Raw genomic sequence first — 12,251 nt, 5'->3', positions numbered from 1 at the left:
TTGATTCAATAACTGGCTAATAAGGCAATTTCGATTAATACATCTATGTGATCTAATGGGCTTTGTGCTGCTCTGTCATTGTCCTGAAGATCCAGCCACTCACACCATTTTCTGGCATTTTGTAGGCTTTCAGCTTTTCTGGTGTGTCAGATTGGGAGGTCTGCTAGGTGATCTGCAAGTTCAGGTCTGACCACTAATTGGCATTGCTCTGTTGAAAAAGGACTTACTGTTGACTAATATTGTAGGGTGGGAGATCCGCGCTAGACCATTATTTATGCCGCCTTGGAGCTGTAAAACTAGTTTTGTGTTCAGGTTGGCTGGATAGGAGTGTAGGTTTGGCTTATGACCTCTTCCCACTTTTTTCTTCATTTGACTAGTGAAAGGGGTGCCTGCTTTTGCCTCATAGTCATGCTACAATCACAGAGGTGTTTTTTTTTTTTCAGGAGGGACACAGTTTGCTAGTTGGTGTCTCCGCAGTATAGCTGGGTGTAACACACTTCGTCGTAGGTCTGCAGGGAAGATGTTGAACCCCCATACCTATTACAGCATCCCCTCTTTCTGTAAATACCGCTGCAACTCTCATGGTGCCTCTTTGTGATGTTTCTGGTGTCCTAGGAGCGGGAATGGGAACTATTTCTCTGCTGACCATGGCATGGTGAAGTAGGGGAATGATTGCTGGTGCAGGCAGTGTAGAATGCTAGAAGGTACAGGACACTGAACAGTTTTCATTGCATCCTTAGCACGCTGATTGTTTACATTAACACAGCATTGCAGTTGCATTATTCTTTTCATAGTAAAATATTTTCTTTCTCTTCTCAAAGTGATCATAGTAATATCTCCTAACTTCTGTTTTTCCAGATCCCACAGTTCCTTCTAGATGACAGCTATAAAAATGGCATTCCCTGTCGCATATTTTGCACTCAGCCAAGGCGTTTAGCAGCCATTGCCGTGGCTGAACGAGTAGCTGCTGAAAGAGGAGAAAAGATTGGTCAGACTATTGGTTACCAGATACGACTGGAGAGCAGGTCTGATTGCCTTGTTAACTCTCTTTATAAGACACATATTCGCTGTTTTGTTAATTGGAGGCTATGGGGCTCATATGGTCCAGAACGTATTATACCAGTACATTAGTTGTTTCCAATAAAGTAATCTTGTATTTCCCATAATGTTTGTGTGGCATTCATCCATGTTTGAGGTAGTGTTTCCGAAGAGTTGCAACATGTTGCTATTACTTTTAGGTCTTCCTGGAAAAGGCTTTACTTTTGGTTTGCAGAACTAATGCTTCACCATAAGCAGCAAATGGAGGTTGACTACTTAAGATGTCCAGTGCACTTTTGGAGGCCAATTACTTCAGTGATTCCCTACCATTTTGCCCTGGATATGGGTTTAACATACTTGGCAGATTTATAGCTTCCTGGAAGAGTGTTTGCCACACTTTTATTTTTTCTTGGTGGCACTTGCAGATATGTAGCTTTCCGGAAGTGTTTTGCTACGCTTTTCTTTTTTTTTTCTTGGTGCCACGTGGTTTGCCTGTCTGTGAGCACCGGTTAGCAATGGTTTCTAGTGACTTTTGAAAGTGGTAGGATATTAATGGCAGGTAAGCAGTAATTTAAAAAAAGTACATCCGCAACATTATAAGGAGAACACACTGCAAGACCAAAAACCAGGGCACAATGGTTTAATACCAATAATTCTAATAGGAGCTGTCAGCACTGCTGTAATGGACTAAAGTTGACCCCAGAGAAATAGGCTTGTTTTTTCTGTAATTTAATACCAGACAACGTTTATAAAAACAACTTGTGCAGTTCCAAAGAGAGATTCACGACTGCTGGCACTCACTGCCAGGACAGGTCACATTCATTGGAGGTTCATCTCTTCAAAATGATTTACTGTTTTGGTCCGACTGTAAATTGCAGTGCCTAGACAGTCAGGTTGAAGCATATGTGATACCTTTGCTGACAACTCGGCGTGAGTAAGAAGTTGGTCTTGACACAGGCTTGTCAGAGTGACTAACTAGAGATGTGCCAGTTAGTTGGGGTAGTGCTAAAACTCACGCACAAATGGAGGCGAAGCAACCACGCTGCAGAGCAGGCAGATGAACATGGTGACCTTCCAGTTCTTTGGAGCTCAGTCTAACAGGGAGCGAGCGCTGCTAGCCTGAACTCTCCTCCACAGAAGAGATCATTCATGACATGGTCTTTTCTTTTATAATAACGGTAAGAGTGGTTCCCACGCAGCCTGCAACAAATCAGGGCTCGATTTACAGGATACTTCCTGATTAACTGCTTCAGGGGAATTATTTAAACTCGCTTCCAGATTAACTCGGTCTTTGATTCACCTCCGAAACACGTGAAATTGTAGGATTTTTACTGTGGGAGAACAGCACCAGGGGGTCTAGGCATTTAATTAGAAAACATTTGAGTAAAACATTTTTGCCTGGTAAATTGGTATCTTACATGTGAGTTTCCTATTGTTCCGATGGGAAATGGGTTCTTGTTAGATAACTTCATGTGGTATATATTATCTTATTGTAAAAGCTTTAGGGAGAGTAAATCGCTTATAATTTAAGGCCTGCGAAATGTAAGTGAAACTGGTAATTTTCAAATTATTATTTATGAATCGTGGTCATCCACATCTGAACACAAACGCACCTTTTGTATTAATAACATTTTCTTAAATAGATGCATTTAACTTTAAAAATAGACAAAGTAAGTGTTACATATAAGTAATAAAACAAACCGAAATGGCTAAACTTTACAGAGGCTGTGCTAAACTCCCAGATAGTATTCATTACTTTTTCCTCGTCTGGAGAGTATGTTTATTGCATCCCTACTGCCTACTCCCTGTAGGCCGGACTGCATCAAAGTTGGTTGATGGCTCTGATGACGGACTAGAAGCAAGGATTTTTACTCATCATACTTCAGCTGTGCCAGCACAATTATGCGTGCCACAGTCCCGTGGGGGTCCTGTACCTACGTAGTCCATCATCTAAATAATTTTGATTTTAGTGAACAGTATGACAGCAGCACCCGGATTGGATCGAGCAGGCAGACACAGCGCTCTTGCAGAGACCTGGAAACTTCCTCTTTGTTTCTCCTGGCTCACTGACACTGCGCAAGTTGGAAGAGCTGAAGTACGCATGTGGGGTGGCCCCGGCTATTGAAGCGGCCAGACTGACATGCACACTTAATTTCACCAGTCATTGTGCTTGGACCAGCCCACATCTAAACCAGTGAGACACTGCCGGCTATGGTGGGGCCCATGACACACTTTGGACACCACCAAGAGATGACCCCTGAGATATGTATGATGCTGATCCCTCTACAGATACGGATACCGACCTCTATCCTGCACACCTTTCCCCTCCTTATGATGCCAACTGTTACCAGGAGGTTATAACTAGGGCTGCCGAATTCCACCATGTGGAGTTACATAAAGAGCCTTTAAAGGAAGATGTCCTCTTTGACACACTTTCCAGCACCCATAGGACTACACAATATCTCCCTATGTTAAGAGGTATGCTGAGAAACACTGCTGACATATTCAAAGACCCCGTTAGAGCTAGAGTCATAACACCTAGGGTTGACCAGAAATGCAAGCCCTCACCTTCAGACCCTATATACTTTAGGGGCCAGTTGCCACCGGATTCCCTAGTCACCACTACTACCTGTAAACGTGCAAACTCACAGGTCAGTTGGGGATATCCAGTTTCCTGATGAGGAGAGCAAGAGGAGTATGCTTCAGCGAAGAGAGATGCAGCTCAAGTTGCCAATCATTGGTGCATTGCCAAGTCTTAGGGACTCCTGCATGCTAAGACCACACATACAGGGATAAGATGGAGGATCTTCTGCAGCTGTATTCCAGATGAGTACAGGAAGAGAGGCCAAGAAATCATGGCAGAAGTAAAATCGAGCACATCCATACTATGTGCACTAGATGCTGCTGACACCGCAGCTAGGGGGATTAACACGAGCATATTATTAACGTGCCATGCTTGGCTTAGAATATCTGGTTTTAAACCAGAGGTACAGCAGATCGTACTGAATATGCCTTTTGATAAAGAGCATCTCTTTGTGCCTCAGGTAGATCTCACTCTTGAAAAAATCAAAAAAGACACCAGAAGCAATGGGGACCCTTCAGACACCAGTTCCTTGTGGCACCTTTCTTCGTCCCAGTTACTGTGGGAGCTCAAAAGCCTCTTCCTCCGACGCTTCCACCTTATACTAAAGACAACAAGGTAAAAGCACGTCCTCCAGGGGCTACTATTGTGGCTTTTACAGAGGCAACAATAGCAAAGGAAGAGGTGAGGGTGCCCTCCCATGTAGAGCAACATCTTCCACTAAGCAATGACTTCCCTCTCCTGCCCCCAATTACACAACACCTGTTTGGGTCGACTACAGGACTTTCTTCCCACAGACCAGTGGGTGTTAGCCATTATCCAACATGGCCATTGTCCAGCTCTCATTACCACTCCTCCCAACATTCCACCCCACACTCACAGGTTGTCACCTGAACATCAAACATTGCTAAAACAAGAATTTCAAGCTCTTCTTCTCAAAGAAGCCGTCACACCCGTCCCTCTTCAACACCAGAGTTCAGGGGTATACTCTCTATACTTCCTAATCCCCTAAAAAGATGGATCTCTATGACCAATCCTAGGTGTCAGACTACTAAATGAGTACATACCATCAGAACATTTTCACGTGATCATCTTGCAATTCTACTTTTGCAACTTGGCCTTCTTCCCCTTTTTTCCTGACCTGTTTTTGTTGGCTTTAGGACTCTGGGCACTTTACCACTGCTAACCAGTGCTTAAGGCCATAACTCTGTCGAAATTGTAGTGGTGATTGGTTTATCCATGATTGGCGTATTTGATTTACCTAGTAAAGTGCACTATGTATGCCCAGGGCCTGTAAACCAAATGCTACTGGTGGACCTGCAGCAATGATTGTGCCACCCACATGAGTAGCCCTGTAAGCAAGTCTCAGACCTGCCACTGCAGTGACTCTGTGTGCAGTTTTAAACTGCCCTGTCGACCTGGTAAGTGCACCCATTTGCCAGGCCCAATCCTTCCCTTTTAGTACATGTAAGGCACCCCATAGGTTGTAGGCCCAAGGTTGCCCCATGGGCAGGTTGCAGTGTATTTGAAGGATAGGACATGTAGTGGTGTGTTTTACACATCCCGATAGTTAGAGACTGCTGAATTCGTTTCTAACTATTGCAGGGCCTATCTCTCCTATAGGTTAACATGGGGATTGCCTTGAAATATCTTTTAAGTGTAATTTCTCATTGGGAGGTTTGGAGTTTGGGGTAGCTGAACTTACAATTTAAAAATGCATCTTTTGGTGAAGTTGGTTTTTTAAATTGTAAGTTTGAAAATGCCACTTTTAGAAAGTGTTCATATTCTTGCTAAACTATTCTGTGCTTCTGCCTGTCTGAGAAATACACGTCTAGGTCAGGGTGACAGTTGGGCTGTTTGTGAATTCACTGTTGACAGTCACACAAAGGGAACTGAGGTGTGCCCTGCGTATCCGGATGGGTTTTCCTGGGCTACAGTGGTGGGAGGAGCTGACACTTGCACCTCAATAGGGTTGTGCCTGTCCTTACATAATCCAGTCTCCAATCGCCTAGAGTGTGTCTTGGACCAGGACAGAAAAGACAGGGTCGTGTGCACTACAAAGACTTTCCTTTGAAGTTTGCCTACTCCAAAGGCAGAAATGAGTATAAGTATTGGACCCAAAACCCCAGACTTTTAGAGCACTTCTGGATCAAGAGGAGACTCTGCTAAGGAGAAGAGCTGAAGAGCTGTGAGGAGGAGTACTGCCCCTTTGCTGTGTGCTTTGCTGGGTTGGCCTGCAGTTGCTGTTTCTGCTGTGGAGAGGACAAAGACTAGACTTTATTGTGCATCCTACTAGTGAAGTTTCTCCAAGGTCTTGCACTGACATGCCTCCTGTTAGGAAGTCTTAAGGACAGCAAAGACTTCACCTACCAGCCTCTGGGTTCTTGTGCTGGGGACCCTGATTCGCCAGGTGGTGCCCACTTTAGTTTCTGGGTCTTTGGGAATGAAAGCTGGCCTAAAGACAAGAAGAACCAGGCACATTGATTCCAGACGACTCCGGAACTGGTGCCGCTGCCCAACTCCACGCCCCTGCCTGACCCCAAGCCATGGTCTTCGCTGAAGTGCAAAAACTGCGACCGACGCCACAGGCCTGGTGCATCTGGCCTGAAGCCACTGCAGCACCTCTAAAGTTCCGTGACCTACTGAGTGTGAGTGCCATGTCACTGACTTCTATGACACCCTACTCCGCCGCGGTCCCTGTGGCCCCTTGGTGTGACCATGACACTGCCAAGTCGCCTCATCATATCTTGACCCGCTGGACTCATCGACCACGCCAGATCGTAAGGGACTGACACCTCACCACCAACACCACCTCACAGACTACTCACCTCCCGTGCATAGCAGTAAGGAACCAACGCCTCACCTCATACATAGCAGTACTTGTGCATGTTGGATTTTTTGTCGTTTTGGTCTTGTTTTACTTAGATAAATATTAACAATTTTTCTAAATTGGTGTGATGTCCATTTGTAGTGTTTTCACTGTGTTACTGTGTGTGGGTACAAATACCTAACACATTGCCTTTGAGATAAGCCTGACTGCTTGTGCCAGGCTAACAAGGGGGTGAGCAAGGGTTATCTTAGAAGTGCGACTCCCTTACCCTGACTAGAGTGAGGGCCCTGATTGGAGAGGGTGTAAACTGACTGCCAACTAGAGACCCCATTTCTAGCAGGCGACTTTATATCTGCTCTGGAGCTAAAGGACGCCTTCTTTTACATACCAATCCATCTAGTCCATCGCAGATCTCAGGTTTGTGGTGGACAGTAAACATTATCAGTCAAAGTCCTCTCTTTTGGAGTCACTACAGCACCTTGAGTATTCAAGAAATACCTAGCGGTTCTAGCAGCCCATCTACCCAGACAAAAAGTACATGCATTTCCATGTGGGTGATTGGTTTATCAAAGCCAACACTCACCAACAGTGTCTAAAACACACTTAGATTACATTAAATTTTCCACACTGCTTAGGATTCACTATCAGTGTTCCAAGGTCTCTCCTACATCCTGCGCAGATTCAGCCATATCTCGGGGCTATTCTAAGCACTCAAACTGTATTTGCCTACGCCACTAATGAAAGAGTACAGAATTTTGAGACACTACTACCTCAGTTTCAGACAAATCAAAAACTCACAATGAGGACAGTCATTCACCTCTTAGGGATGATTGCCTCCTGCATCGCCATAGTACCCCATGCTCGATTGCACATGCGCCCATTTCAGGAATGTTTAGCCCAAAAGTGGTCTAAGTCATAGGGTCAGTTAGAGGATCCTAGTGTTGCTAGGCTGCCAGACTCACCACTCTCTGCAGTGGTTGAATACCAACCATATGTTGAAAGGGTGCCTTTCTCATCTCTGTTCCTCAGCTCACTGTCACGACGGACGCATCGCTCACGGGATGGGGTACACATCTCAAGGATCTCACAATACAGGATATATGAGACAACCAACACCGGGGTCGCCATATCAGCTACCTAGAGCTTCAGGCGGTTCACCTAGCCTTGAAAGCATTCCTTCCTAACCTCATTACCAAGGTTGTCCTAGCCCGGACAGACAATTTGACAGCCATGTACTATTTACAAAGCTGGGAAAAGGGACACAGTCTTCACAATTATTCTGTCTATCACAGATCATTTGGAAATGGACACTAAATCGCAACATTCACCTTTGGCAGATTATCTCCCAGGCATGGACAAAGACTTTGCAGACCTCCCCAGCAGGATACAGCAACAAGTCCCTGAATCTGAATTCCACCTGCAAGTCCTTCTCCCACACTTCAACAGTTTGGGGTTCCCTCAAATAGACCATTTCACAACCGCAGAAAATGCCAAATACCCAAACTTTGCCTTGAGGTTTCCACACCCACTATCCAAGGGCAACACACCATGGATGAGTGGTCAAGAATATTTGCCTATGCTTTTTCTCCTCTCCCTCTCCTTCTATTTCTGGTTCAGAAGCGCAAGCAAACATCTCTCACTATGATTCTGGTAGAACCCACCTGAGCTCGCCAACCATTTGTTCACAACGCTATTAAATCTCTCTTTAGTTCCACACAAGAAACTCCCCAACCAACCGGACTTTCCCACTCAGAACCATGAACAAATCAGGCACCCAGATTCCAAAATTCTCGCCTTTACAATTTGGGTACTAAATTATTAGAATTTTGTTACCTTGACTTGCCACCGGAATGTGTGACCATACTTAAAGAAGCCCGTAGACCAACCAATAGAGCTTGTTACGTGGCAGAATAGAAAAGGTTTGTTTGCTACTGTCATTCAAAACACATTGACCCTTTCAAAGCCAATGTACAAAACACTGTATGCTTCGTGCTTCACCTACAAAAAGCTAGTTTGGCATTCACATCTATAAGATTGCATCTTACTGCAGTGGCTGCTTATCTACAAAATAGACCACATCTGTTTATTCCAAAAAAAACTGCCATAAAAGCCATCATGGAAAGGCTCAAAAGAGTTATTCCACCACAGGTTTCACCTGGACCCTCATGGAAGCTTAATGTTGTTCTTACATGCCTTTGGGTCCTCCATTTGAACCACTACATACATGCCCTCTTCAGTTCCTTTCCTGGAAAGTGGCATTTCTAGTTGCTATCAACTCACTTAAACATGTTAGTGAGTTCCAGGCTTTAACCTTGGAAGAACCTTTCTTCCAGCTACATAGAGAAAGGGTAGTCCTACATACAATCCGTGAATTTCTCCCTACAGCTGTCTCCCATTTTCACTTCAATCAATTGAGTTATCAGTTTCCCCCCCCACAACCAGATAGATATTAAGAGGGCCCTTGTGTTCTACATTGATAGAACTAAATCTTTCAGAAAAAAACGAAGTGAAGTTTTGTTGTTTTTCCACTTTCCCATAAAGGGGTCCCTATATCCAAATCAGTCATAGCCAGATGTATAGTAAAATGCATTAAAACCTGTTACGTTAAAGCCAAAAGAACTTTACCTGCACCTCCTAGAGCACACTCTACTAGGAAGAAGGGAGTGTAGGAGACTGGCTCCGTTTATGGTGCACATCTATGATGTGGCACACTATAATGATTCCAGGCAACCCTTAGTGATAGTGAATAGGTGTCCACATAGCAGAAGCTCTCTAGGGGTAGCTGAGGCGAGCAGCTAAAGCTTATCAAGGAGAATGTAAAGCACTCGTAATACCACGGTGTAAGGAAATGCCTCCTTGGCATGGTTACCCCCTAACTTTTTGCCTTTGCTGATGCTAAGTTTTGATTGAAAGTGTGCTGGGACCCTGCTAACCAGGGCCCAGCACCAGTGTTCTTTCCCTAAACGGTACCTTTGTCTCCACAATTGGCACAGCCCTGGCACTCAGAAAAGTCCCCTGTAACTGGTACCCCTGGTACCAAGGGCCCTGATGGCAGTGAACGTCTCTAAGGGCTGCAGAATGTCTTATGCCACCCTGGGGACCCCTCACTCAGCACATGCACACTGCCTCACAGCTTGTGTGTGCTGGTGGGGAGAAACATACTAAGTCGACATGGCACTCCCCTCACAGTGCCATGCCAACCTCACACTGCCTGTGGCATAGGTAAGTCACCCCTCTAGCAGGCCTTACAGCCCTAAGGCAGGGTGCACTATACCACATGTGAGGGCATATGTGCATGAGCACTATGCCCCTACAGTGTCTAAGCAAAACCTTAGACATTGTAAGTGCAGGGTAGCCATAAGAGTATATGGTCTGGGAGTTGGTCAAACACAAACTCCACAGTTCCATAATGGCTATACTGAAATCTGGGAAGTTTGGTATCAAACTTCTCAGCACAATATATGCACACTGATGCCCGTGTGCAATTTATTTTAACATGCACCCAGAGGGCATCTTAGAGATGCCCCCTGAATGCCAATCCGACTTCTAGTTTAGGCTGACCAGTTCCTGTCAGCCTGCCACAAACCAGACAAGTTGCTGGCCACATGGGGAGAGTGCCTTTGTCACTCTGTGGCCAGGAACAAAGCCTGATTTGGGTGGAGGTACTTCACACCTCCCCCTGCAGGAACTGTAACACTTGGCGGTGAGCCTCAAAGGCTCACCCCTTTTGTTACAGCGCCCCAGGGTGTCCCAGCTAGTGGAGATGCCCGCCCCTCCAGCCACTGCCCCCACTTTTGGCAGCAAGGCTGGAGGAGATAATCAGAAGAACAAGGAGGAGTCACTCACCAGTCAGGACAGCCCCTAAGGTGGCCTGAGCTGAGGTGACCCCTGCCTTTAGAAATCCTCCATCTTAGTTTTGGAGGATTCCCCTAATAGGAATAGGGATGTGCCCCCTCCCCACAGGGAGGAGGCACAAAGAGGGTGTAGCCATCCTCCAGGACAGTAGCCATTGGCTACTGCCCTCCCAGACCTACACACTACACCTACACAATACATGGGTATTTAGGGGCACCCCAGAACCCAGGAAATCAGATTCCTGCAACCTGAATTACAAAGAAGGACTGCTGACCTACAAGCCTGCAGAGACGACGGATGACGACAACTGCTTTGGCCCCAGCCCTACCTGCCTGTCTCCAGAGTCGAAAACCTGCAACCAGCGACGCATCCAACAGGGACCAGCAACCTCTGAAGCCTCAGAGGACTGCCCTGACCCCTAGGACCAAGAAACTCCAGTGAGCAGCGTCTCTGCTCAACAATCTGCAACAAACTTGCAACTTTTCTACAACTTTAAAGACTTCACGTTTCCCGACGGAAGCGTGAGACTTCCCACTCTGCACCCGATGCCGCCGGCTCGAGATCCAGAGAAAAAACACCACAGGGAGGACTCCATGGCGACTGTGACCCCGTGAGTAGCCCGAGACGAACCCCCTGGCCCCCCACAGCGATGCCTGCAGAGAGAATCCAGAGGCTCCCCCTAACCGTTACTGTTAGACTTTTCATCCTTGGCGTGGTCTCCCTTAATGTTTTGCCTCTGTTCCCCAGGTTATTGATATGTGCTGGACTCTGATTTTGCTGTTTTTATTACTCTGGGCACTTTACCACTGCTAACCAGTGCTAAAGTGCAAGTGCTCCTGTTTACAATGTGTATGTAATCGGTTCTCCAAGATTGGCATATTTGTTTTACTGTTAAGTCCCTAGTAAAGTGCAGCAGAGGTGCCCAGGGCCTGTAAAACAAATGTTACTAGTGGGCCTGCAGCACTGGTTTTGCCACCCACACAAGTAACCCTGTAATCATGTCTCCGACCTGCCACTGCAGTGTCTGTGTGTTTATTTTTACACTGTAAATTCGACTTGGCAAGTATACCCACTTTCCAGGCCTAAACCTTCCCTTTTCTTACATGTAAGGCACCCCTAAGGTAGGCCCTAGGTAGCCCCAAGGGCAGGGTGCAGTGTATGGATAAGGTAGGACATATAGTAATGTGGTTTATATGTCCTGACAGTGAAATACTGCCAACTTCGTTTTTCACTGTTGCAAGGCCTGTCTCTCTCATAGGATAATATGGGGGCTACCTTTAAATATGATTAAAGTGTAGATTCCCCTAGAGAGTAGATGGACATGTGGAGTTTGGGGTCCCTGAACTCACAATTTAAAAATACATCTTTTAGTAAAGTTGGTTTTGAGATTGTGTGTTTGAAAATGACACTTTTAGAAAGTGAGCATTTTCTTGCTTAAACCATTCTGTGACTCTGCCTTTTTTATGGATTCCCTGTCTGGGTCAGTTTGACAGTTGGGTTATTTATCACCTCACACTAGACAGTGACACAAAGGGAGCTGGGGTGTAGCCTGCATTTCCTAATTAGCCATTTCTGCTAGGAGGGAGGGGTGGAGTGGTCACTCTCATCTGAAAGGACTGTGCCTGCCTCTGACAATGCAGACTCCAACCCCCTGGTGTGTGTCTGAGGCCTTGCCTGGGCAAGGCAGGATTTCACAAGTAGGTGTGAGTCCCCTTTGAAGAAAGGTGACTTCAAAGACTAAAATGTGTATAAGAAGGGCACCCAAATCTACAGACTGGAGAAACACTTCTGGAACCAAGAGGAACCTCTGCCTGGAGAAGAGCTGATAGCTGAGGAAGAAGTGCTGCCCTGCCTGTGACTGTGCTTTGTGGAGCTTTACTGCAGTGCTGCTTCTGCCAGAGTAAGAGGGCAAAGACTGAACTTTGTGTGCCTTCCATCTTGTGAAGA

General features: G+C 45.9%; 1 protein-coding gene across 4 annotated transcripts in view; it reads left to right on the top strand.

Annotated features, from left to right (window-relative positions):
* Positions 1 to 12,251, top strand: part of YTHDC2 (YTH N6-methyladenosine RNA binding protein C2) — a 999,369-nt gene that overhangs the window by 180,725 nt on the left and 806,393 nt on the right. For all 4 annotated transcript variants that reach the window (XM_069226524.1, XM_069226522.1, XM_069226518.1 and 1 more), the window contains exon 6: positions 859 to 1,025. In XM_069226524.1, the coding sequence (XP_069082625.1) occupies positions 859 to 1,025 (167 nt within the window). The remainder of the gene's footprint in view (positions 1 to 858; positions 1,026 to 12,251) is intronic.

The sequence above is a fragment of the Pleurodeles waltl genome, chromosome 1_1 (genome assembly GCF_031143425.1).
Source record: "Pleurodeles waltl isolate 20211129_DDA chromosome 1_1, aPleWal1.hap1.20221129, whole genome shotgun sequence".
Classification (NCBI taxonomy): Eukaryota; Metazoa; Chordata; class Amphibia; order Caudata; family Salamandridae; genus Pleurodeles; species Pleurodeles waltl.
Note: the sequence above shows the minus strand (reverse complement) of the source record. Positions and strands in the feature narration are given on the sequence as shown.